Below are 22407 nucleotides of genomic sequence, written 5' to 3' on the forward strand. Positions count from 1 at the left end.
AAGTTGTTAAATTAATTAAACCGATGAATAAATATAAATATTTAATAATAATCAAATACATTAAACTTATTAATCTTGAATGAATATTTTTTAAATTAATTGAAAGTATAGTTGTTCTACACAAAAAAATCCGATAAAAATAAAAGTAGAAAAAATTACAAAAAAAATTCCGATACGAAAATAAACTCCAAACGAAAAAAAATTTCATTGAAAAATAACAATTTGATTGAAGGAAAAAAAATGAAACAGAAAATTTAATTTTTGACTTAAAAAAAATTGAAAAGAAAAAAAATTGACCGAAGTACTTGGCGAGTTTGTGGTAATGATCAATACATTATAATAAAAATTATGTGATAAAATAAAGTATATAAAGTATGTAATAAAAATTTAACTATTTATGCTTTGAATAGGTTTCATTTATTTAACAACTTTTTGTCAGGTTAAGTTAACGATTGAGCACGTGTTAATGTTGATATATCTTCAGAGTAAAGACGTGTTATTCCGATTATACTTGGCCTCAAATTGATATTGTAAATTTTGGTACTGTATGCAATAAGCTAGATGGTCACTTCTTTTTATTTTCGTATATATTTGTTTCATAATGTTTCAAAGTGTGTTCTTCCCCCATGGTTTTTTTATATCATTTTTTCTGGTTATGATCAAGAGACTCGGTAGAGTCTCGGGACAAGTACATTGACAGCCCTGTCGTCTGCTGGCCCGAGACTCTCGCCGAGACTATACTTTCTCTGAATAAAATGATTCGCCGTGGTGGGGGTAAAATTGGCATGTCATTTTATTGAATTACGAAGCTCAGGAGCCATTTAGCAACTTGAAAATTGAAGTTTAAGCCAATTGAGTAATTCTCTTTCGATTCCGCCCTAAATCAGCATGATCGGTGGCGTATTTGCTGAGAAAAAACTTTGCACGGGCTCAAGATTATGCAAAAGTTACCAACACATTCAAGAATTTATGCGTCTGTATTTATAAACACCATCAAAGGCACTTTGATGCTCTCGAGTTTCTGATTCGTTGGATCTGACGACATCCATTTTTTAGACGTTGTGATTGGTTGTAGAAATTAGTTGTTGATGATTGGAAATCTGACGTCAACTTCAGAACGTAGCAAACGGCGCAGCACAGCTGGTAACAGCAGTCATAAATTCGACCGATATACATATATATATGTACAAACCATGTGTCAGTTTTTGATCGTATGAACAGAGTTTCGAGATTACGAAGTGCGTGCGGGATCAATAAGAAAATAATTTTCGTCATCTGAAGAAGTGCATATTACTATTTATTTTGTTAATTTGTGATATATTAAACCGGTATCAAAGCGGCCGCGTAAATGTAGTCTGTGATGTGTGTGTGAAAAAGAATATAAAAAATGCGCGATGCATATATGTCAACGAAACTTTTCAAGATTTCATTATTTCGTTCGATTGGAAATAAGTGTTAACTGAAATAATCCTTCAATTAAACCAGAGTACGAGAAATATTGTCCAGTGCGAATATATTGTCAGTGGCGTGGTTATATATCATGTGTACATAGGTTATATATACGAATAAATAGAACAAAAATACACGCAACCGTTAGAATGATATTAGAAACTTTAATTGAATAAATGTTTTCCAATTTATTTCTTGTGTCATCATTATTTTTAAACATCCCCATATTTTGTTTGATATTCAGTTTGGCTCTGCCCTCTCCGATCCTTGTTTTCACCCCATCAGTTTTGCAGCGGATCGATACATATTATTAATTCGTTCCCTAATATGTGTCCTATGATTTTCTACTCCTTCTTCATGATGATTGTGGTAACATGATTCGAGAGGTTTGTAACCATAATCTTGAATTGCACAATTTGTAAATCAGATTTTCAAAAAAATTTCTGGTCTTGGTATACTGGGTAGTTATTCTTTTCCCATTAGGTCTGTCGAGTGATAAATTTGGAAACTTGTTCCAGAAAGCCTTTGGATGCTTTTTTTGCTGATGATATGAAAAGTCGTATCTTCGGAATGCGGTGTGCAAACACAAATTTTCATAACAAAACTTATGGAATGACATGTATGTTGAGTATTTCCACTTTTTTTTTTTTTTTTTTTTTTTTTTTTTTTTTTTTACCAAGGAGTTGCGGAAATCCTTTTTACGGATTCCATGTAGTCTTACGGACTACATGGGTATGTGGGACTCCCAAAAAAATAGGCCTACCCACTAAAACCGCCACCTCCTTGTTGTCCTTCCCCCCAGCCAGGGACTATGTTGATATTACTTCTGACTGGGGGTTCTGTCTGTGTTCGTTCGTTCGTTCTGTCCCACCGTTGTCGTTACGTCGCGTCACTCCGTCTGCTCAGTTGTCCGTCAAGCAGCCGTCCGCGTTCTTGCGTCTCAGTACGTTTTCTGTGTAGGTGGCGACTAAGCGCCACCATTCCGGTCTCTGCAGCATCACCCCGACGATGTTCTCCGGGGTAATACTGCCAACTGTCATTTCCAGTTCCCGTCTCTGTCTCGTCCAGCGGTCGCACACGAAAAACGTGTGTTCCGCGTCGTCTCGTTCGTGTCCACAGTACTTACAGTCGGGTGTCCGTACTCTGTTCATCCTGTGCAGGTACCGTCGGAAGTAACCGTGTCCCGTCAAGAGCTGGGTTACGTAAAAATTTACGTCCCCGAACTTCCTCCCGAGCCACGGCCTCAGGTCCCGTATAAGTCGTTTCGTCCAGTTACCGGCGTCTTCGTTTGTCCACCGTCCTTGCCAGTCGTCGATCGTCCTTTCGCGCTCGGCGATTGCCGCGTTCTTCCGTCCTATGTCCGCGCTGCTCCCGTAGATCCTCTTGCGCTCAAAGGCAAGAAGATCCACGGGTATCACGCCCGCCACCACCAGAACTGCTTGTGCAGAGACTGTCCGGTAGGAGCAGGCGATTCTCAGCGCGCCCTGTCTCTGTACCATCGTCATCGTCTTACAATACTTTTTTGTCTTCAGGGAGTCTGCCCAGATCTCTGCACCGTACAGGAGGATCGAGTGAGCTGTCGCCATTAACAGTCGTCGTTTCCCCGGTCTCGGTCCCGTCGTGTTTGCCATCAGGCGGCTCAGGGATGCTATCCTCTCTGCCGCCCTCCGGGCTGTCTTCTGTATGTGAGGCCAGAAGGTCATCTTCGTATCGAGGGTCACCCCTAGGTACTTGACTTCCCCCTTGGTCTCAGTCACGTGTGTCCCCACTGTCATGGGCTGTATCGTCTGTATGCGTTTTCTCGTAAGAAACGTCAGTTCCGTCTTTTCCGTTGCCAGTTGGAGTCCGTGTTCCGTCATCCACCGTCCTACTCGTCTCATGGTCTGGTTCAATTTCAACTGTGCCAGTTCCGGAGATCGCTCTGTAATCACCGCCGCTACGTCATCAGCGTAAGCGACGAGGATCACTCCGAGCGGCATCTCCAGCCTAAGCAAGCTGTCGTATAAACCGTTCCAGAAGTCAGGTCCCAGTATCGACCCCTGGGCGACCCCAGCGGTGATCTGTCTCGTTACCTGTCCTTCGATCGTCTCGTACGTTATCCGTCTGTTGTTCAGGTAATCCTCCACAACCCGGACCAGATATGGTGGAATCCCGAAATTGCCGTTAAGCGCCTCCAAGATATCCACCCACCTAGCCGAGTTGAAAGCATTCCTGATGTCCAGTGTCGCCAGCAGCACGATAGGTCGAGCTGCATGGCAGTGTCTGCCCAGCTCCAGGAAAGAGTCGACCACCTTTTGGATTGCTCCAATAGTCGATCGACCCCTCCTGAAACCGAACTGCAGGTCGGAGAGACCCCCTCCGGCCTGCATCGCGTCCATCAGTCTCGGTCTCAGTAGTTGTTCATAGAGTTTACCTGTCGTGTCCAGTAAACTCAGCGGTCGGTAGGCCGAAGGCGTATTAGGGTCGCCCCTACCTTTTGGGATAAGGACTAACCTCGCCTCCTTCCACCGGTCGCTGAACGTCCCCGTCGTCAAGCACGTGTTGTACAGGTCGAGAAGTATCTCCGGCCGCAGGCGAGCCACGAGCCGGAGGATCTCGGCCGGTACACCGTCTGGCCCCGGCGCCTTGCCAGCCTTCATCGCGTTGGTCGCTCTGGTGAGCTCCTCCGCGGTAAAGACCGGGGGCGCCGGCACGTCCGTTGCGTTCGTCGCGTTTGTCCTAGTCGGGTGCGTCGGAAACAATCCGTCAACAATCCGTCCTGCTGTTTCAGCATCTTTGAGTTCCGGTGGAATTCGGGCCCCTAGTTTGCCGGTCACAATCTTGTAACCGGTTCCCCAGGGATCCTCTTCCACCTCCTCGCAGAGCTTCCTCCAGCATCGCGTCTTGCTGTCTCGGATCGCTTTCGTCAGCGTCTTCCGTGACGTCTTGTAAATGGCCTGGAGGTTTTCCCTTTCGGGTCTGCCCCCAGCCCTTGTGACTCGACGCCGATTTGCTAGGCATGTCCTGCGCAGCTCGACTATCTCGTCCGTCCACCAGTATTGTGGTCGTCTGTGTCCGTTCTGTCGTCGCCTCGGCATTGTGCTATTGCACAAGCCGTCTACCAGTTTGGCCGTCTCGTCTGTCAGTCTCTCCGCCCTTTGCCGGCCAGTCAGCTCCGGGGGAATTTTCGTCATCGGAGCTGATGTTGCCATCAACTCCTCAGAAAATTTTCGTCCGTCGAGTTTGTCGAGATTCCACCGCGGGGGTCGGTGTGGTCTCGCTCGTCTTATCTCTGTCGATCCCGCCACTTCGAAGACGATGTACTGGTGGTCGCTGGCTGTATAGTCCTCAACCACCCGCCACCGCCTCAGTTGCGGCAGGATTCTGTCCGACGTCATCGTCACGTCAGGGATAGAGTCTCCGAACCCTGGTCGTCTGTACGTCGGCGTGTTTCCCGTGTTTACCACTACCAGGTCCAGCCTTGCGGCCATCTCCAGTAGCAGTCGTCCGCGTCTGTTCGTTTCCGTCATTCCCCACTCGGTCGCCCTCGCGTTGAGGTCCCCCGCAACGATGACGTCCCCGGGCAGGTCCCTGATTCCGTCTTCTAGGAGTGCCACCTTCCTCTCGAACTCCGCCGCGGTGCAGTTGGGCGTCAGGTAGACACTGACATAAGTGACAGCGCCCACCCTGGCCCAGACGAAATCGTCCCCTGCCCCGCGGTCGGAGACTCGCGATTGGGCGGCACCCCTTACCCAGATAGCTGTGGTCTCAGTTTCGTTCGTAATGTACGTCTGGGTCGTCCTTCTCCTGTATGGCTCACACAGGATCAGGATGTCCGCGTCGTGTTCGTCGGCTATCTGTGGTAGGAGCATGTCCGCGGTCCTACTTCGGTTCAGGTTACCCTGGACTATTCTGTCCGTCTTCCGGCCTGCTTCCTGCACTCCTCCAGCGCGGCCCGAAACATGGCGCACCTTCCGGTGCCGGCGAGGTGCGCCACGTCCTTGTGCCCAGCTGCGGAGCACAGTGGACAGACCGGTTTGTTTTTGCAGTCCGTCGCATGGTGTCCGGACGCGCCGCATTTGCGGCAGCATTTCGTCCTGTCCACGTCTTTACAGTTGGCCTTTACGTGGCCGAAGCCAAGGCACCTGTAGCATTTCGTCACCGTCAGTCTTTTTCGAACGTGGCAATGCACCCACCCAATCCCGATCCGTCCGCGCCGAAGCAGCGCATCGGCTTCCCGCGAATCAAGTTCGCAGACCGCCATGTACTGCTCGGCACGGTTCGGACCGAAAATGTGAACTCGAAAGTCCACGTCTCGTCCCGTCTCCCGTCGAAGAGCGTCCGTTACGTCTGCCGGGGTCGCAACGCAGTCCAGGTCCATGATCTCCAATTGCACGTTGGAGTTCAGAGCCCTGACGCTGCCCGCTTCCCCTATGGCGTCCTGAACGCATCGTTCGAATTCGTCGCGTCCGTCCGGTTTGCTTGAGTCCGCCTGAAGCTTCAGCAAACACAAACCGTTTTTGGTCTTCCTTAGAGTCGTCACCTGCACGTGACTCTTCTTCGGATCGACCGTCGTCCGTATCTTGCGTACTATGTCCGAGTACGTCATGTCCGTTCCCGGTTTGACGAGAACGACCGTTCCCCTTTGCCGGGGGGCCGGACCGCTCTGGCCAGCTCGGGTTGTCGCGTCCGTTTTCTTTTTCTTTTTCTTCGTCTCGTTCCGTGTGACCGTTTGCCAGTCCGCGGCCGGCACCATCGTCGGTGGTCTCTTTTGAGAGGACTCCGGCGTGGTTCCGGTCGCCGACCGTTTTCGTTTCGTCCGAGGCGTTTCTTTGTCGTTCGTGGTGGTACCAGTCGACGTCTTGTCACCGTCTGCAAGGTTTCTTCCCAAGGCCGCGTCCATCTGCTTGTGCAGCGCGATGTCCACAGTCTCTAGAATCGTCTTGATTCCTGTCTTCACCGTCATGTTCATGTTTTTCTGTACGCCCGCTGCTTCGGCCATTTTCGTCGCGGTCTCGTGGATGAGCCGGAGCAGCTGGGTCAAGTCTTGTTCGTCGTTTGTCTTTGTCGCCGTTTGTCTCGTCGTTGCTGTCTGGTTGTCCACGGCGGAAGCATAGCTTGCTGCGCTGCTTCCGCTGGAGACACTGTCCGTCCTGTTTCGTCTCGGTAGATTCAGTAACGTTCTGTCCGTGTTGTTGGTCCGGGTCGTCCTCCTCTTCACCGTGCACAAGGTGCGGCCCTCAGAATCCGTGCCGCTGCCCATGGCCACCGGGGCTTTCACCCGATCGGAACCAGGGGTGGATTCCCCCTGAGAAGGGGTTACCACCTGAGGTAAATCAATGTTTTTGTTGTGCATGTCCATATTTGTTTGTCCCATCGTGCTACGGGTCCCTCGTGGTCGCGACTCCACGAACCGCGCTGGGACAAGGCACGGCCCCTGAGGTCCCCCCCCCTCTCCCTGTGGGTTCTGTGTTCCCCCCTGTCGAGTGTGCGTGGGTGTGAGTGCCCGTGATGACAAACCGGGCTCCATTCACGGGGAGAGCCCGTTTATAGGGATCCCCTTCATTCGCTTTCGGGCGACTCCGTTTATAGGAGTCCCCGGACATTCGCTTTTCGGTAGGACCCGTTTATAGGGTCCCCGAGCATTCACGTCCCCGGTTTGTCGAAAGGCGTGTACGTGTGAATGTTTGTGTAGTGTGTGAGTGTGGGTGTGTGTGTGTGACCAGAGCCCTGTTAGCCGTGTGCAAAAGCACACGTTGCCCGCCCTGCACGTGAGAAATCTCGGACGTAGGGTTGGATTTTGCAGAGCGTATTTCCACTTTGCAAACTACAGATATGGAATTATTATAAAAAAAATTCATTCCGATAAGTCTACAGTTGCTCAGTTTTGGATGTGATCAAATATAATGCCTACCAACATCCCCAGAAACTTACAGAATTTCTGAATGCAATGTGCGCTATGTCATTTTAATGCAACATCATGACTTTTGACAACTTTTCATTATAATGCTGTAGATTCGGATCATTGAAATACAACGAAAATCTGCAAATTATACAATTTATATACTGTGCCATTCATTTTACATTTTGACTCTAACCGTAACATATATATGAAGTAAAAAATTGATTATAAAAGTCTTCAGTTGCTCATTTATGGATAGATTTGAAATTGCTGTCTTCGAAGCTCATTGCGCAGATACATTGAACCGCAGCAGATACCTGCGAACTCTGAACTTTCTGTGGATAAATATATATGCTACGGATCACCCCTTATCTTTGATTATGGTAATATGTAATGGAACTTGGTTCAGCAAGTTTTGAAGTGTTTCTTTTCAAATAGTATTGAAGTTTGTATGACTGATATACAGCGAATACTTCTAAACTTTGATATTTCTGTGTTGCAGCATGTGTGCCAATCATTCAAATCATTTACTCCAACCGTATCATGTAATCTGGAAAATTCATTACAAAAGTCTTCAGCTTTTCTAAATATTTCAATGTTCCTTTTTCTATTCCTTTCTGAGTTTTCGAATTTCTAAATTCATTTCTAAATTGTCCTGAAATGGTTTTCCTTCAAAACCAATGCAGGTACGTTAAACGTCTTTTAATTCTGTTGCTCTGTTGAATAAAGTTCGCTTAGTTTTTTTGCTGCTTTGAGTTCTGGCATAATAAATGTTAGAAGTTTACGGGTACTTTTTTTCAGCAACTATCAAACTGTGGATAATTGAACCTTAGCGGCCGCTTGAAAACTTTGGAAATATATTTCATTGGGGGCACGTTTTGCATGAGACGAAATCTCTAGATTCAGAATGCAAAAGCGACATTTAAAGTGGGCAAATCTGTTGGATTTTTCGTGTCTTGAATTTGATCTATCTTTCATTTGAATTTTGAAGAAAAGGGATAAATAAAATCTGTTCTATTAAGGAAATCTTTACGTTAGTTCTTTCTTGGTATGAAGACTTGGAAAAAATCGCCAAAGGCCACGGACAGACCGGTCACGAAATATTTCCAGTACAATTTTGACGAAAAATAGATCTTTTTTCACGGAAACCAACGTTATAAGCCGAAAATCATATTACAGCCCACGAAACGCATTTCTTCATGCTCTTGGGTTCCCAATAGACTAAACATATTAGAAGACAAGGAGAAAAATCACCAAAGTCCAAGACCAAACCAGTGCCTAAATATTTTCAGTACAATTTTGAAGAAAAATTGGTCTTTTACGTGGAAACCAACATTATAAACCGAAATTAATTTCTCGGGCCTCATCCCGGATTCCTCTATGCTGTTGAGTTCCTAATAGGCATAACATATTAGAGTATAAGAGAAAAAATCGCCAAAGTTCAAGGGCAGACTTGTGCCGAAATATTTTCACTACAATTTTTACGAAAAATTGGTTTTCTATGGTGGAAACCAACTTTATAAGCCGAACATCATACCCAGGGAAAATAAGGTTGTGAAAAGTACATTGATGGTCCCTTATTTGCTGATAATTTCATGAAAAAGATTATCCCATAAAAAAATGTTCGTATTAGAATGGAATCTATAAAAATGTACTAAGCAAATAATTCATAGAAATTTAAACTAAAATCCTATAACCGTCATAACATAAATGAGGAACTTTTGAGAAAAAAGGCGTGATATCAAACCATAAACTTCCCCTTGGGAAAAAAAGGTTGGGACAAGTACATTGATGGTCCCTTGTTTTTGGATGACATAGAAAAAAGATTCAGATTCAGAATCTTTAATTTGAATGAAAAGTGATGGGCCGGACAAGTACTTTTAGCACATATTTAAACATAATTTGTATCGACACGAAATCGACATCGAATATTGTGAATACCAAGGGATCCTGAAAGTCTGAGAAGAATCGATTTTCTTCTAAGTATCTGTCACCATAGAGTAACAAATGACTTTTACCTTTGATGCGATTTTTTGGTAACTTTTTGATTCACTAGAACTTTTTCAAGTTCCGGATGCTTCCCGTAGGAATGAATTTCTCACGTTCTATTTGAATTTTTTTTTCCTTTACAATATAATTACGGATTTGTATTTCTTCTAAATATAATATTTTTTTCACGATTTGTGAAAGCTTTTCTTAATTGTGTTGTTGAAATTATTTACAGTTGGTTTCATAATTTTTTTTACATACCATTATGTTTTTAATTTTTTTCATTCGCCATCCGATGTACTCGTCACTTGCATTTATTTGACAACGTTTTGTTCATTTGAACACCAAACGTTTTTCATACATTACCAGGATTTAGCAGATTCATTTTTTTTATTCATTACGTTTGAAATGGTTTTTTTATAACCTTTAGTAATGAATTGCTCATTTGAAGCAAGTTTTAGAACTTTCTCAAGTTCCGGATACTTCCCGTAAGAATGAATTTTTCACGTTCTATTTGATTTTTTTTTTCCTTTACAAAATAATTCCAGATTTTTATTTTTTTTAATATAATGATTTTTCATGATTTGTGAAAGCTTTTCTTAATTGTTTTATTCAAACACAGTTGGTTTCGTAATTTTTTTTACATACCATTATGTTAAAAATTTTGTCTATTCGTCATCCAATGTACTCGTCCCTTTTGCATTTATTTGACAACCTTTTGTTCTTTTGAACCAAATGTTTTTCATACATTACCAAGATTTAACAGATTCATTTTTTTTATTCATTACGTTTGAAATAGTTTTTTTTTATAACCTTTAGTAATGAATTGCTCATTATTGAAGCAAGTTTCCAGAGAATAGATCGAACAACTTCTTATAAATCATCGAGCATTTATTTTTTGGACTACACGAGTAACACGTCGGGTTTCATTCATCAGTCGAGGTTACATAAAATATAAATGTACTTGTCTCCAATTTTTTTACAGCACTCATGCTGTTTTCACGGTTTGATTTGACTACTTTTTGTGCACTGTGAACTTGAAAAAAATTCACAGGACATGTTACGACACAACTATTATCATTAATTCATTTTTTGTTCGTTCCAAGAAATACACATAACTTTTCTTGGCGTTTCTCGGCCAACTTCTTTTTTCGACCTTAGCATCATCAGCAAAAACCCATGACGTACCAGATCTTAACATGTTCGTATAATGCCCTTCAAATACTGTTCGATCATGATGGAAAATAGCACTATTGACTTTATATTTTTCGCCGCAAACAGTAACTACAGCGGATGGAATACCTTTAATACTAAAATCAATCTTTGAAAGTTTCATAGTTTTTTCATCTATAGATAATATTAAAAGTTGAAGAATCAAAACGCCTTGAACAGTTGATAGCGAAGTTTTTGTTAAGAGTGTTCCCATTCCGCCACAAGCATTGCACTGATGACCTTCAATCCGATTCCACTGAGACAAACTATGTTCGATTAATTCCTGTAAAGTAAAAGCTTTTTTAACACGCGGAAAGCTCAAAACTAGTATATTATTTGCTTGTTCATCTGTGGTCGTATATTGACAAGCTTTACATCGAACTTTAATAATCAATTTATGTTCTACAGCATTTTGAAGTAAATCAGATTTTTTGCAGATTCCCATGAAAAATTCAGAAACGTCGTGCTGTTTTTTTTTGAATAAACGATTCTCCTACATATTCTCTTACAACGCATGAACTCACTGATTTATTTCTTTCCACATAAGACCGAAGTAAAGGAGGTATAGGATTTTCTTTCTCCTCCGAAGTTCTGAAAAATTCTTCTCTAAGAGGTTTGCAATTGAAAATACATTGTATAATAGAATTAGCATAACACGAAACACCATCCGTATTGGTTAATCCGTTAATAGACCAGGAGCTCATATTTTTCCATTCACTAGCCGCTGATTGACACTCCATAACATTTTTGGATATAGCCCAAACAAAATCTGGAATTTTGGGAGCCCATTGTTTGGCAAACTTTATGAGGACAAGATCTGTACGAAACTTCTGTCTGAGACGATTGTATCCCCTTATAGCTAACTCATCTGCTTTTACAGAATGGGGATCGAAATTGATTAACTGTAGTCCGTTTAAGGTAGTAACACGAGAAAGACCGACATAAGTCTGTCCACAAGTGAATATAGAATTTCCTGCATTATAATTATTACCTATCAGTGTATTCGGAAAAATTTTTAATTAATAAAATAGATTTTTAGTTTCCCTACCTTGGAAATTTTTTAAAAAATTCCCTGCCTCATTGAAAGAGAAAAATATATCAAATTACGGCTAATAAAAATTCTAGATAACGCGATATTGAAAATCCAACTTACGCAGAATTAGTTTTTTTGAAAAATCATTTTATTATACATTAAAGTTGTTTTAAGTACTATACAGCCAAACAAACATGCGCGCGCATATTTTATTTCCAACTTAAATTTTACTTTGTTCGATTAAAAATCATCAATACTTTCGAATAGTCTGTTATGCGGTTACAAATTCAGCGCCATTTTCTAAATTATCAAGAATTCCATCAACGCCCTCATAAATTTCTTCTCCAACCCCATTGACTCCTGAATTAACGAGTCAGAGCAAATTTTAAAATGGACCATATTTTTTACCAAAATACATTAAGCAAACTCGTTTCTGAAAAACACGATGAACCAAGCCACAAGTCCGTAACTTCTTATCAGCAACAACGAGGAAAACTGCAAAAAACGTAAATATATTGTAACGAAACGCTCTTGCCGACCTGGCCTGAACGCCGCCACGCGTCGGTTCGAGCAACCTAAATAATAAGGAGCAGGTATGAAGGAAAACGCGGAAACCAAGAATTCTTGTTGAAAATTAAAATAATCAAATTTATTCTAATAACTGATTGAATTTTGACAAAATAAAAAGCTTCGCGATTGCTTTTGATGATTAAAACAGTTTGTTTTTTTTTTTTTTTTATATTGTCTTGCGTTGTTTTACCAGATCTGGCGAGAAAAAGACCCGAAAGACCCGAAAACGTTGCAAATTCTCTGTCTGAGATAATTTTTAATTTCTCAATTTTCGAATTTTAATTGTACAAAAATAATAATTAGAAATAAAACAATTTTAAATTTAATGGTTGCGTTCGTTCTAGTCTCTCGACACGCCTCGAGCTTAAAAACCTCTCAATTCAATGCTTCGAGCTATAATTCGTTTGACGCGGTTTTTCCAATGTCCTGTCACGCTTGTTTTCTAAAAGAAAATATAAATGAATCCAAGAGGATCTCTTCGCTTTTACAATTTTTCAATTTTGTTTTGACTCGATATAATTTTTAACTCGATCTAATGCCTCTTGGATTTTTGTTAATTCTCTAATTTGCGTTAGGTCTCCATACCCGGCCAACTCGGACAAGATTTTTATCAATTTTGAATTTAAAATTTTAATTAACCCAAAAAAAAAATAATTTTACAGCTCTGCTTTTAACGATCATAAAATGACAAAATAGAATCTACTATGGAATATGACAGGATAGCGTAGACCACAGGCTCTGGGATTGAAACGTCACCGAATCGCTCCGAGATCCTGTGCATCCACTAGGTTAGGTAATTCACCGTCCACGGGCTCTGGGATTGAAACGTCGCCGAATCGCTCCGAGATCCCGTGCAACGGAAATTTGGAGAAACTAAGAGTGGACCCTGGACTCTGGGATTGAAACGTCACCGAATCGCTCCGAGATTCCAGGCATCCAGGAAAATTTGGAAATTTTAGAGGTTAGGTGCGGACCCTGGACTCTGGGATTGAAACGTCACCGAATCGCTCCGAGATTCCAGGCATCCAGGAAAATTTAGGAAAGGAATTTGTGAATTTAAAAGCAGAGTGCTTGGTCAGTGTTGTCAGAGAGGTCCGAGTTGATCCTTGAGGCAGGGAGAACTGAATGCCGAATGAGTCGCGCAGCGCTTCTTATACCCGTGTCCCCACCATAAAATTCTCGAGCGCCGAGAATCTCCGTTTTCGCTCGGTTCTGCGCATCAACTTGTTACGCCCTCTCCGATTGGCCCGTTGCCATGATCCGCGATCGCCCGTTGGTCGAGCAGGCTAGCATACGATGCGCAGACTACCGCTTTTTATGATTTACAGCATATTACGATGTTAAACAGTAAAAACTTCAATCTGATCAAATATTACTTAATTTCTTCTTCAATTTGGCATTTTTATTTGTTTTAATATGATTCGTAAAATTATAATCGCTAAAAGTCACGTACGCGTCCTATAGCCCATCAACGCTCTGCCCGCGCATGCGTCGTAGTCGCTTTTTACATTTTTCATTATTACGTTAATTCTGTTACATTGATTTGACTTCGGATCATTTTTCTTAAACTCGTACTATTTTTCTGATGATTTTGATCATATTCACGTGCTCGGGCGACTTACAATAAAAAAAAAACAAAAAGAATTAATCTGGATAAAATATAGCGCGGCGAAGTTCAGAGCGGCGCCGGTAGCCCCGCTCGGGCTCATGCCTACCGGCCTAAGATGGCCGCCACCTGTCAACAACGACGAGCGTGGTCGCCGCGATGTTTTGTCCGCGATCTAAAGATCGCGGAGTTTCGTTCGTTTCGACGGGCTCGGGCCGTCGCGCGTGTGTTTCGCTACAATATATATATATATATATATAAGTGTTTCAAACCATGATTGCAATAATTTCCATCATCGACTAATTCGTAGCGTTAAACTTGGATACTGACTTACCTTGCGAAACACTTGAATCAATGGTTTTGTCTTGGCAAGAGCAACACGAAAAATGACCAAGCAATTTGGACGGAATTCTCACAGCGAAAATCCAGAAATATTTTTTTTTTTAACTGAAATAGAATACAATTAATCACATAATGATGACTTCGTTTCTCATTCAATTTGATAGAAAACTACAAAAAAATGCATATAAATATACCTGAATCGAAATTTCATTCTCTGTAGTATCGCACCTTCCAGAACTGAAAAGTTCTAACATATTCCCAACGAGTCTGACCCAAGAATCTCATTCCCAGTATCCACTCATTTGAAGCCCTTGGCTCAAGGAATACCTCCATATCAATCACTTGAGATCACGAAATCTGGACAATCAAGACTTTGAGCCATATATTTTCATGGAACGCTTGAGACTGTAAAACCGTGTTGACCAACCAAACTGAGGTCATGGAAAAATCACACTGTGTCCATTTGAATCAAAAGAGTTTTATCAGGAAACACCGCTTCCACTGTAATAAAAAAAAATTTTTATTGCAATTTCATCTTCATCTATACTATTAAACTGAACGAGTTTATAGGGCTTGTGGTTTATATTCTGATTGAGGATCAAATTTTGATACCTTTATCTCAGATTTGCTGGTCCGTAACAAGTTCTGACACTTTAGGAACCTGTACGCTTGGACCATTGCGACAATCTTCAAAACCAAAAATGAAAAGGAACAGCAACAGACCGCTTCCACATTTCATTAGCACTGGAGATAAAAGATTCTGTAATCAGAAAATTACTATTATATTGAAAAATTATTCTACTTACTCAAAAGCATTGTCACCGGAGCCTGCAAGTATACTCACCCGCACTTGATCTTTCTTCATTTTCTTTGCAGATCAACGTTGATCCAAACCTCAAGAAATCTCTATCCGAAAGGAACCAAAATTTTATCTCGGTCTTCTGACTGGCAGTCTTCTAGTATGAAACTTTAACGCTGTTGATTGCAATTTCATCTTCATCTCTACTATTAACTTGTGGTTTAAATTCTGATTGAGGATCAAATTTTGATACCTTTATCTCAGACAACAAAATTTTTGCTGGTCCGTAACAAATTCTGACACTTTAGGAACCCGTGGACTTGGACCATTGCGACAGTCTTCACAACCAAAAATGAAAAGGAACAGCAACAGACCGCTTCCACATTTCATTAGCACTGGAGATAAAAGATTCTGTAATCAGAAAATTACTATTATATTGAAAAATTATTCTACTTACTTAAAAGCATTGTCACCGGAGCCTGCAAGTATACTCACCTGCACTCTATCTTTCTTCATTTTCTTTGCGGATCCAAAAATTTTTGTTGATCCAAAAATTCAGAATACGGACCAACTCAAGAAATCTCTATCCGGAAGGAACCAAAATTTTATTTCGGTCTTCTGACTGGCAGTCTTCTGCGTATGAAACTTTAACTGTTGAAAACACAATCTTGGATTTCGACCTCTATTTCGCTTTTTTTCATCTTTACTTTTTTCACCATTTTCACTAAACATTGTCCTGCTTTTAAATAGTCGGTGAATAGTCGGTGAAAACTGTTACATTCGCGATCTTTCTTTTACATCACGGAAATATATAGATATATACTTGTACTACAGAGAACTGTCAAACGCGATCTTTATAACCTCATTCATTTAACAACACACCATACGTCATATTACGAAATATATATACGTATATACTTGTATTATGGCACCAAAAAAAAAATATATAGGTATATAAAATGTATTATGGCACCAGATTTGTCACTAAAAAAAAAACAAATAAACATCAAAAATGTGTGCGAAAATCCGACCCATTTTTTGATGCTATTAAAAAATAAATAATTAATATCTCTTCAACGCGTTAAGCTACAGAGTTCGAAGAGATCGCGATCGAAAGAAAAAAAAAAATAAAAAATACGTTAACTTATAATATTCTCTGGAATACTATAGTTAATTATTTATTAAAGAAACAAATTTTGAAAATTTTCGAAAACAATTGGAAACGCTATCGCTCCGGTAAAGAGTCTCTGGCAGCAACTCGTCATGTCATGTTGTTGTTATAAATGTACTTGTCTCAGAGTCGCTGCCGCGACTCTAGATTAGCATTAAATACTTGGCCTCGAATTGATATCATAAGTGTTAATGCTGGATGTAACTTGAATGGAAATTTTTTATCAATTGATTTTAAAAAATTTTTCATTTTGTTTTTCCGTTTTTTTGGATTTTTTACGTTTTATTAGATTTTTTTGACACTTTAAAATATAATTATAGATTTATTTTTTTTTGTAATGTACTTTTTGTTGATGAGTTGAGAATTTCTTTCGAATTTTTGTGTGAAAATTATTTACGGTTGGTTTAATACTCGAATATTACTATTCCATCCATGAAAAAAACTTAAAAAAATTTTTTTTTTAAATTGTAAAAAAAAATATTTTATAAAAAAAAATACAGAACAATACGAAAAAAAATTCACAAATCGTGAAAAAACATTATATTAAAACAAAAACTAATCTGTATCTATTTTTTGAAGTGTCAGAAGAATCAAATAACAAGTAAAAAATAAAAAACCGAAAAATCGGTCTTGAAATCATTTTGGAAACCGATGCCTCATTCTTCTTATTAGATTCGAACAGCTAAATCAACTGAAAAAAATTCCATCTAATTTACGTACGGCATTAAAATTTATCAAGAGACTCGGTAGAGTCTCGGGACAAGTACATTGACAGCCTTGTCGTCTGCTGGCCCGAGGCTCTCGCCGAGACTATACTTTCTCTGAATAAAACGATTCGCGGTGGTGGGGGTAAAATTGGCATGTGATTTTCTTTAATTGCGAAGCCTATGAGTTATGTACGACTTTGTAAATTGAACTTTCAGCTAATCGAGAAATTCTCTATCGAATGAGCCCAAAATCAGCATTATTGGTGGCGTAATTGCTGAGAAAAAACTTTGCACGGGCTCAAGATTATGCAAAAGTTACCAACACATTCAAAAATTTATGTGTCTGTATATTATAGTATAACACCATCAAAGGCACTTTGATGCTATCGAGTTTCTGATTGGTTGGATCTGACGACATCCATTTTTAGACGTTGTGATTGGTTGTTGAAATTAGTTGTTGATGATTGGAAATCTGACGTCAACTTCATAACGTAGCACACGACGCAGCACAGCTGGTAACAGCAGTCATAAATTCGATCGATATACATATATATATACAAACCGTGTGTCAGTTTTTGATCGCATGAACAGAGTTTCGACATTACGAAGTGCGTGCGGGATCAATAAAAAAATAATTTTCGTCATCTAAAGAAGTGCATATAACTATTTATTTTGTTAAAATTTATGATATATTAAACCGGTATCAAAGCGGCCGCGTAAATGTAGTCTGTGATGTGTGTGTGAAAAAGAATATAAAAAATGCGCGATGCATATGTCAACGAAACTTTTCAAGATTTCATTATTTCGTTCGATTGGAAATAAGTGTTGACTGAAATAATCCTTCAATTAAACCAGATTACAAAATATTGTCCAGTGCGAATATATCGTCACTGGCGTGGTTATATATCATGTGTAAATAGGTTATACATACGAATAAATAGAACAAAAACACGGAACTGTTAGAATGATATTAGAAACTTTACTTGAATAAATGTTTTCTAATTTATTTCTTGTGTCAACATTACATATATACATTCCCATATTTTGCTTGATATTCAGTTTGGCTCTGCCCTCTCCGATCCTTGTTTCCACCCCATCAGTTTGCAGCGGATCGATTCATATTATTAATTCGTTCCCTAATATGTGTCCTATGATTTTCTACTCCTTCTTCATGATGATTGTGGTAACATGATTCGAGAGGTTTCTAACCATAATCTTGAATTGCACATTTTGTAAATCAGATTTTCAAAAAATTTTCTGGTCTTGGTATACTGGGTAGTTATTCTTTTCCCATTAGGTCTGTCGAGTGATAAATTTGGAAACTAACTACAAATATGGAATTATTATAAAAAAAATTCATTCCGATAAGTCTACAGTTGCTCAGTTTTGGATGTGATCAAATATAATGCCTACCAACATCCCCAGAAACTTACAGAATTTCTGAATGCAATGTGCGCTATGTCATTTTAATGGGACATCATGACTTTTGACAATGCTGTAGATTCGGATCATTGAAATACAGCGAAAATCTGCAAACTATACAATTTATATACTGTGCCATTCATTTTACATTTTGACTCTAACCGTAACATATATATGAAGTAAAAAATTGATTATAAAAGTCTTCAGTTGCTCATTTATGGATAGATTTGAAATTGCTGTTTTCGAAGCTCATTGCGCAGATACATTGAACCGCAGCAGATACCTGCGAACTCTGAAATTTCTGTGGATAGATATATATGCTACGGATCACCCCTTATCTTTGATTATGGTAATATGTAATGGAACTTGGTTCAGCAAGTTTTAAGGTGTTTCTTTTCAAATAGTATTGAAAATGTATTACTGTGGTATGGAGCGAAAACCTTCAAACTTTCATATTTTTGTGGCGCAGCATGTGTGCCAATACTGCGGTATGGAGCGAATACCTGCAAACTTTCATATGTTTGTGTCGCAGCATGTGTGCCCATCATTTAAATTTTTTACTCCAACCGTAACATATAATCTCAAAAATTCATCCCAAAAGTCTTCAGCTTTACTAATTAACTTAATTTTCCTTTTTCTAAATTCTATGCTGAATTTCTGAATTTCTAAATTTATTTCTAAATTATCCTGAAATTAAATTGTTTACCTCCACAACCAATGCAGGTACCTTAAACGTCTTTGAATTCCGTTGCTCTGTTGAATTAAGTACGCTCAGTTTTTTTTGCTTCTTTGAGTTCTAACATAATAAATGTTTCCAGGTGCCTTTTTTCGGCAACTATCAAACTGTAGATAATAGGATCGCAGCGGCCACTTGCAAACTTTGGAAATATATTTCGTCGGGGGTACGTTTTGGAAGACACGAAAATGTCTAGATGCAGAATGCAAAAGCGACATTTAAAAATGGCCAATTCTGTTGGATTTGTTGAGTCTTGAATTTGATCTATCTTTCCTCTTTTCCTTTCTTTTTTCTAACGTTATAAGCTGAAAATCACATCTCGGGCCGCAACACGCATTGCTCCATGCTCTTGAGTTCCCAATGGACGAAACATATTAGAAGACAAGGAGAAAAATCACCAAAGTCCAAGAACAAACCTCTATCGAAATAGTTCCAATACAATTTTTACGAAAAATAGGTCTATTTTCGTGGAAACCAAAGTTACAAGCCGAAAAACATCTCGGCCTCCAACCTGCTTTCCACCGTGCTCTTGGGTTCCTAATTGACAAAACATATTAGAGTTAAAGAAAAAAAATTGCCAAAGTCCAAGAACAGACCTGTGACGAAATATTTGCAGTACATTTTTGACGAAAAATAGGTCTTTTTTTTTGTGGAAACTAACGATATAAGCCGAAAATCATATCGCAGCCTCCAACCCGCTTTCGACCGTGCTCTTTGATTCCTAATTGATAAAACACATTAGAGTACATGGAAAAAAATCCTCAAAGTCCAAGGACAGACCTGTGACGAAATATTTTCAGTACTATTTTGACGAAAAATAGGTCTTTTTTCGTGAAAACCAACGTTATAAGCTGAAAATCATAAATAATTCGTAGAAATTTAAACTAAAATCCTATAGTCAACTGAACATAAATCAAGAGACTCGGTAGAGTCTCGGGACAAGTACATTTAAGGAACTTTAGAGAAAAAATACGTGATATCAAACCATAAACTTCCCCTAGGAAAAAAAAGGTTGGGACAAGTACATTGATGGTCCCTCGTTTGCTAATAAATCCATCCATAAAAAAACTTTAAAAAAAATTTTCTTTAAAAATTGTCAAAAAAATTATTTTATAAAAAAAAATACAGTACAATTCGAAAAAAATTTCACAAATCTAGAAAAAACATTATGTTTAAAAAAAAAATATCCTGTATCTATTTTTTAAAGTTCAAAAAAATCAAATAACAAGTAAAATATAAAAAACCGAAAAATCGCGTTTGAAATCATTATGCAAACCGATGCCTCATCCTTCTTATTTGATTCGAACAGCTAAATCAATTGAAAAAAATTCCATCTAATTTACGTGCAGCATTAAAATTTATTATATCAATTCGAGGCCAAGTATTTTCTAATGAATTGAAAAAAGTTACCACTTGAATTACGTACAGCACTAAAATTTATGATATCAATCAGTGGACAAGTATTTTATTAGTAACTCCAAATTTTGACATTATTAAAATGTTCTAAGAAGCTTTTAAATCCAAAAAAAATTACATGAAAGCTAGTCATTCGTTACTCTATGGTGGCAAAGACTTATAAGAAAATCGATTTTTCTCAGACTTTCAGGATCCTTTGGTATTATTCACAAAATTCAACGTCGATTGGATCGATACAAATTATGTTTAAATATGTGTTAAAAGTACTTGTCCGGCCCATCACTATTCATTCAATAAAAAATCAATCATAAAAAAATGAAATTGTACGGCAGAATCTGGTTAAAAATTTGTTGAAATGCGATTCATTATTAGTTTAATGCTTTTAATAACAGTAGAGGTTAGTTCTTAGTCCGTATGGAATTCGTTCGCTGGAAGAATAAGTAGGAAGTAAAAATTGACATCATTGAATATAAACTGGAGAGTTATTTTGGAAGCTTGAACATATATATTATATACAATTTGTTTCATTTATCGATGCAGAATAAAATCCCTTGTATATTGCAGAATAATTTGTTTCCGTTTTTTATTAAATTAGTGCAACTAAGTAAAAATTACGTGAAGATAATTCTCTCAATTCCCTCTGCATGAATACTTGTGACTTGTGAACCATCAGTTCTAGACAAGCCCTGATTTTTATTTGGATAAACAATTTAAACGGAAAGTGATGGGCCGGACAAGTACTTTTAACACATATTTAAACATAATTTGTATCGATCCAATCGACGTTGAATTTTGTGAATAATACCAAAGGATCCTGAAAGTCTGAGAAAAATCGATTTTCTTATAAGTCTTTGCCACCATAGAGTAACGAATGACTAGCTTTCATGTAATTTTTTTTGGATTTAAAAGCTTCTTAGAACATTTTAATAATGTCAAAATTTGGAGTTACTAATAAAATACTTGTCCACTGATTGATATCATAAATTTTAGTGCTGTACGTAATTCAAGTGGTAACTTTTTTCAATTCATTAGAAAATACTTGGCCTCGAATTGATATAATAAATTTTAATGCTGCACGTAAATTAGATGGAATTTTTTTCAATTGATTTAGCTGTTCGAATCAAATAAGAAGGATGAGGCATCGGTTTGCATAATGATTTCAAACGCGATTTTTCGGTTTTTTATATTTTACTTGTTATTTGATTTTTTTGAACTTTAAAAAATAGATACAGGATATTTTTTTTTTAAACATAATGTTTTTTCTAGATTTGTGAAATTTTTTTCGAATTGTACTGTATTTTTTTTTATAAAATAATTTTTTTGACAATTTTTAAAGAAAATTTTTTTTAAAGTTTTTTTATGGATGGATTTATTAGCAAACGAGGGACCATCAATGTACTTGTCCCAACCTTTTTTTTCCTAGGGGTTATATTAATTCGAGGCCAAGTATTTTCTAATGAATTGAAAAAAGTTACCACTTGAATTACGTGCAGCATTAAAATTTGTGATATCAATCGATGGACAAATATTTTATTAGTAACTCCAAATTTTGACATTATTAAATTCTTCTAAGAAGCTTTTAAATCCAAAAAAATCACATGAAAGCTAGTCATATGTTACTCTATGGTGGCAGAGACTTATAAGAAAATCAATTCTTCTCAAACTTTCAGGATCCTCTGGTATTATTCACAAAATTCGACGTCGATTGGATCGATACAAAAAAATAAATAAATAAAAACTCCATAATGAAAATTATAATTTTCATTATGGAGTTTTTTTTCACATTTTAATGTTGCACTATACATCGTAATATTCGAGTACTTACCGGTTATTCAATGTTCTCATTGCTGAATTCAACTGAAAATCGTCGTATGCTATTTATTAATACCATTTTTATTCCACTATAGGCTGAAGGATACAACATAAATACTACAGTAGTATGTCCCTACTTTATTCGCAGTACAGGAATGTTCGAGGAAGTTCAATCAAGGTATAGTATATGATGGTAAATAACATATCCGTCACTCATTGCAAATATTAAATGAATTAGTGATCAATTATTTTGGTTACTTTA

General features: G+C 38.6%; 1 protein-coding gene across 10 annotated transcripts in view; it reads left to right on the forward strand.

The window, feature by feature from the left end:
* LOC122407486 (estradiol 17-beta-dehydrogenase 11-like) overlaps window positions 1–22407 on the forward strand; it is a 574026-nt gene that overhangs the window by 484044 nt on the left and 67575 nt on the right. For all 10 annotated transcript variants that reach the window (XM_043413732.1, XM_043413733.1, XM_043413735.1 and 7 more), the window contains one exon: window positions 22241–22323. In XM_043413732.1, coding sequence (XP_043269667.1) covers window positions 22241–22323 — 83 coding nt within the window. The remainder of the gene's footprint in view (window positions 1–22240; window positions 22324–22407) is intronic.

The sequence above is a fragment of the Venturia canescens genome, chromosome 3 (assembly GCF_019457755.1).
Source record: "Venturia canescens isolate UGA chromosome 3, ASM1945775v1, whole genome shotgun sequence".
In the NCBI taxonomy this organism is placed as follows: Eukaryota; Metazoa; Arthropoda; class Insecta; order Hymenoptera; family Ichneumonidae; genus Venturia; species Venturia canescens.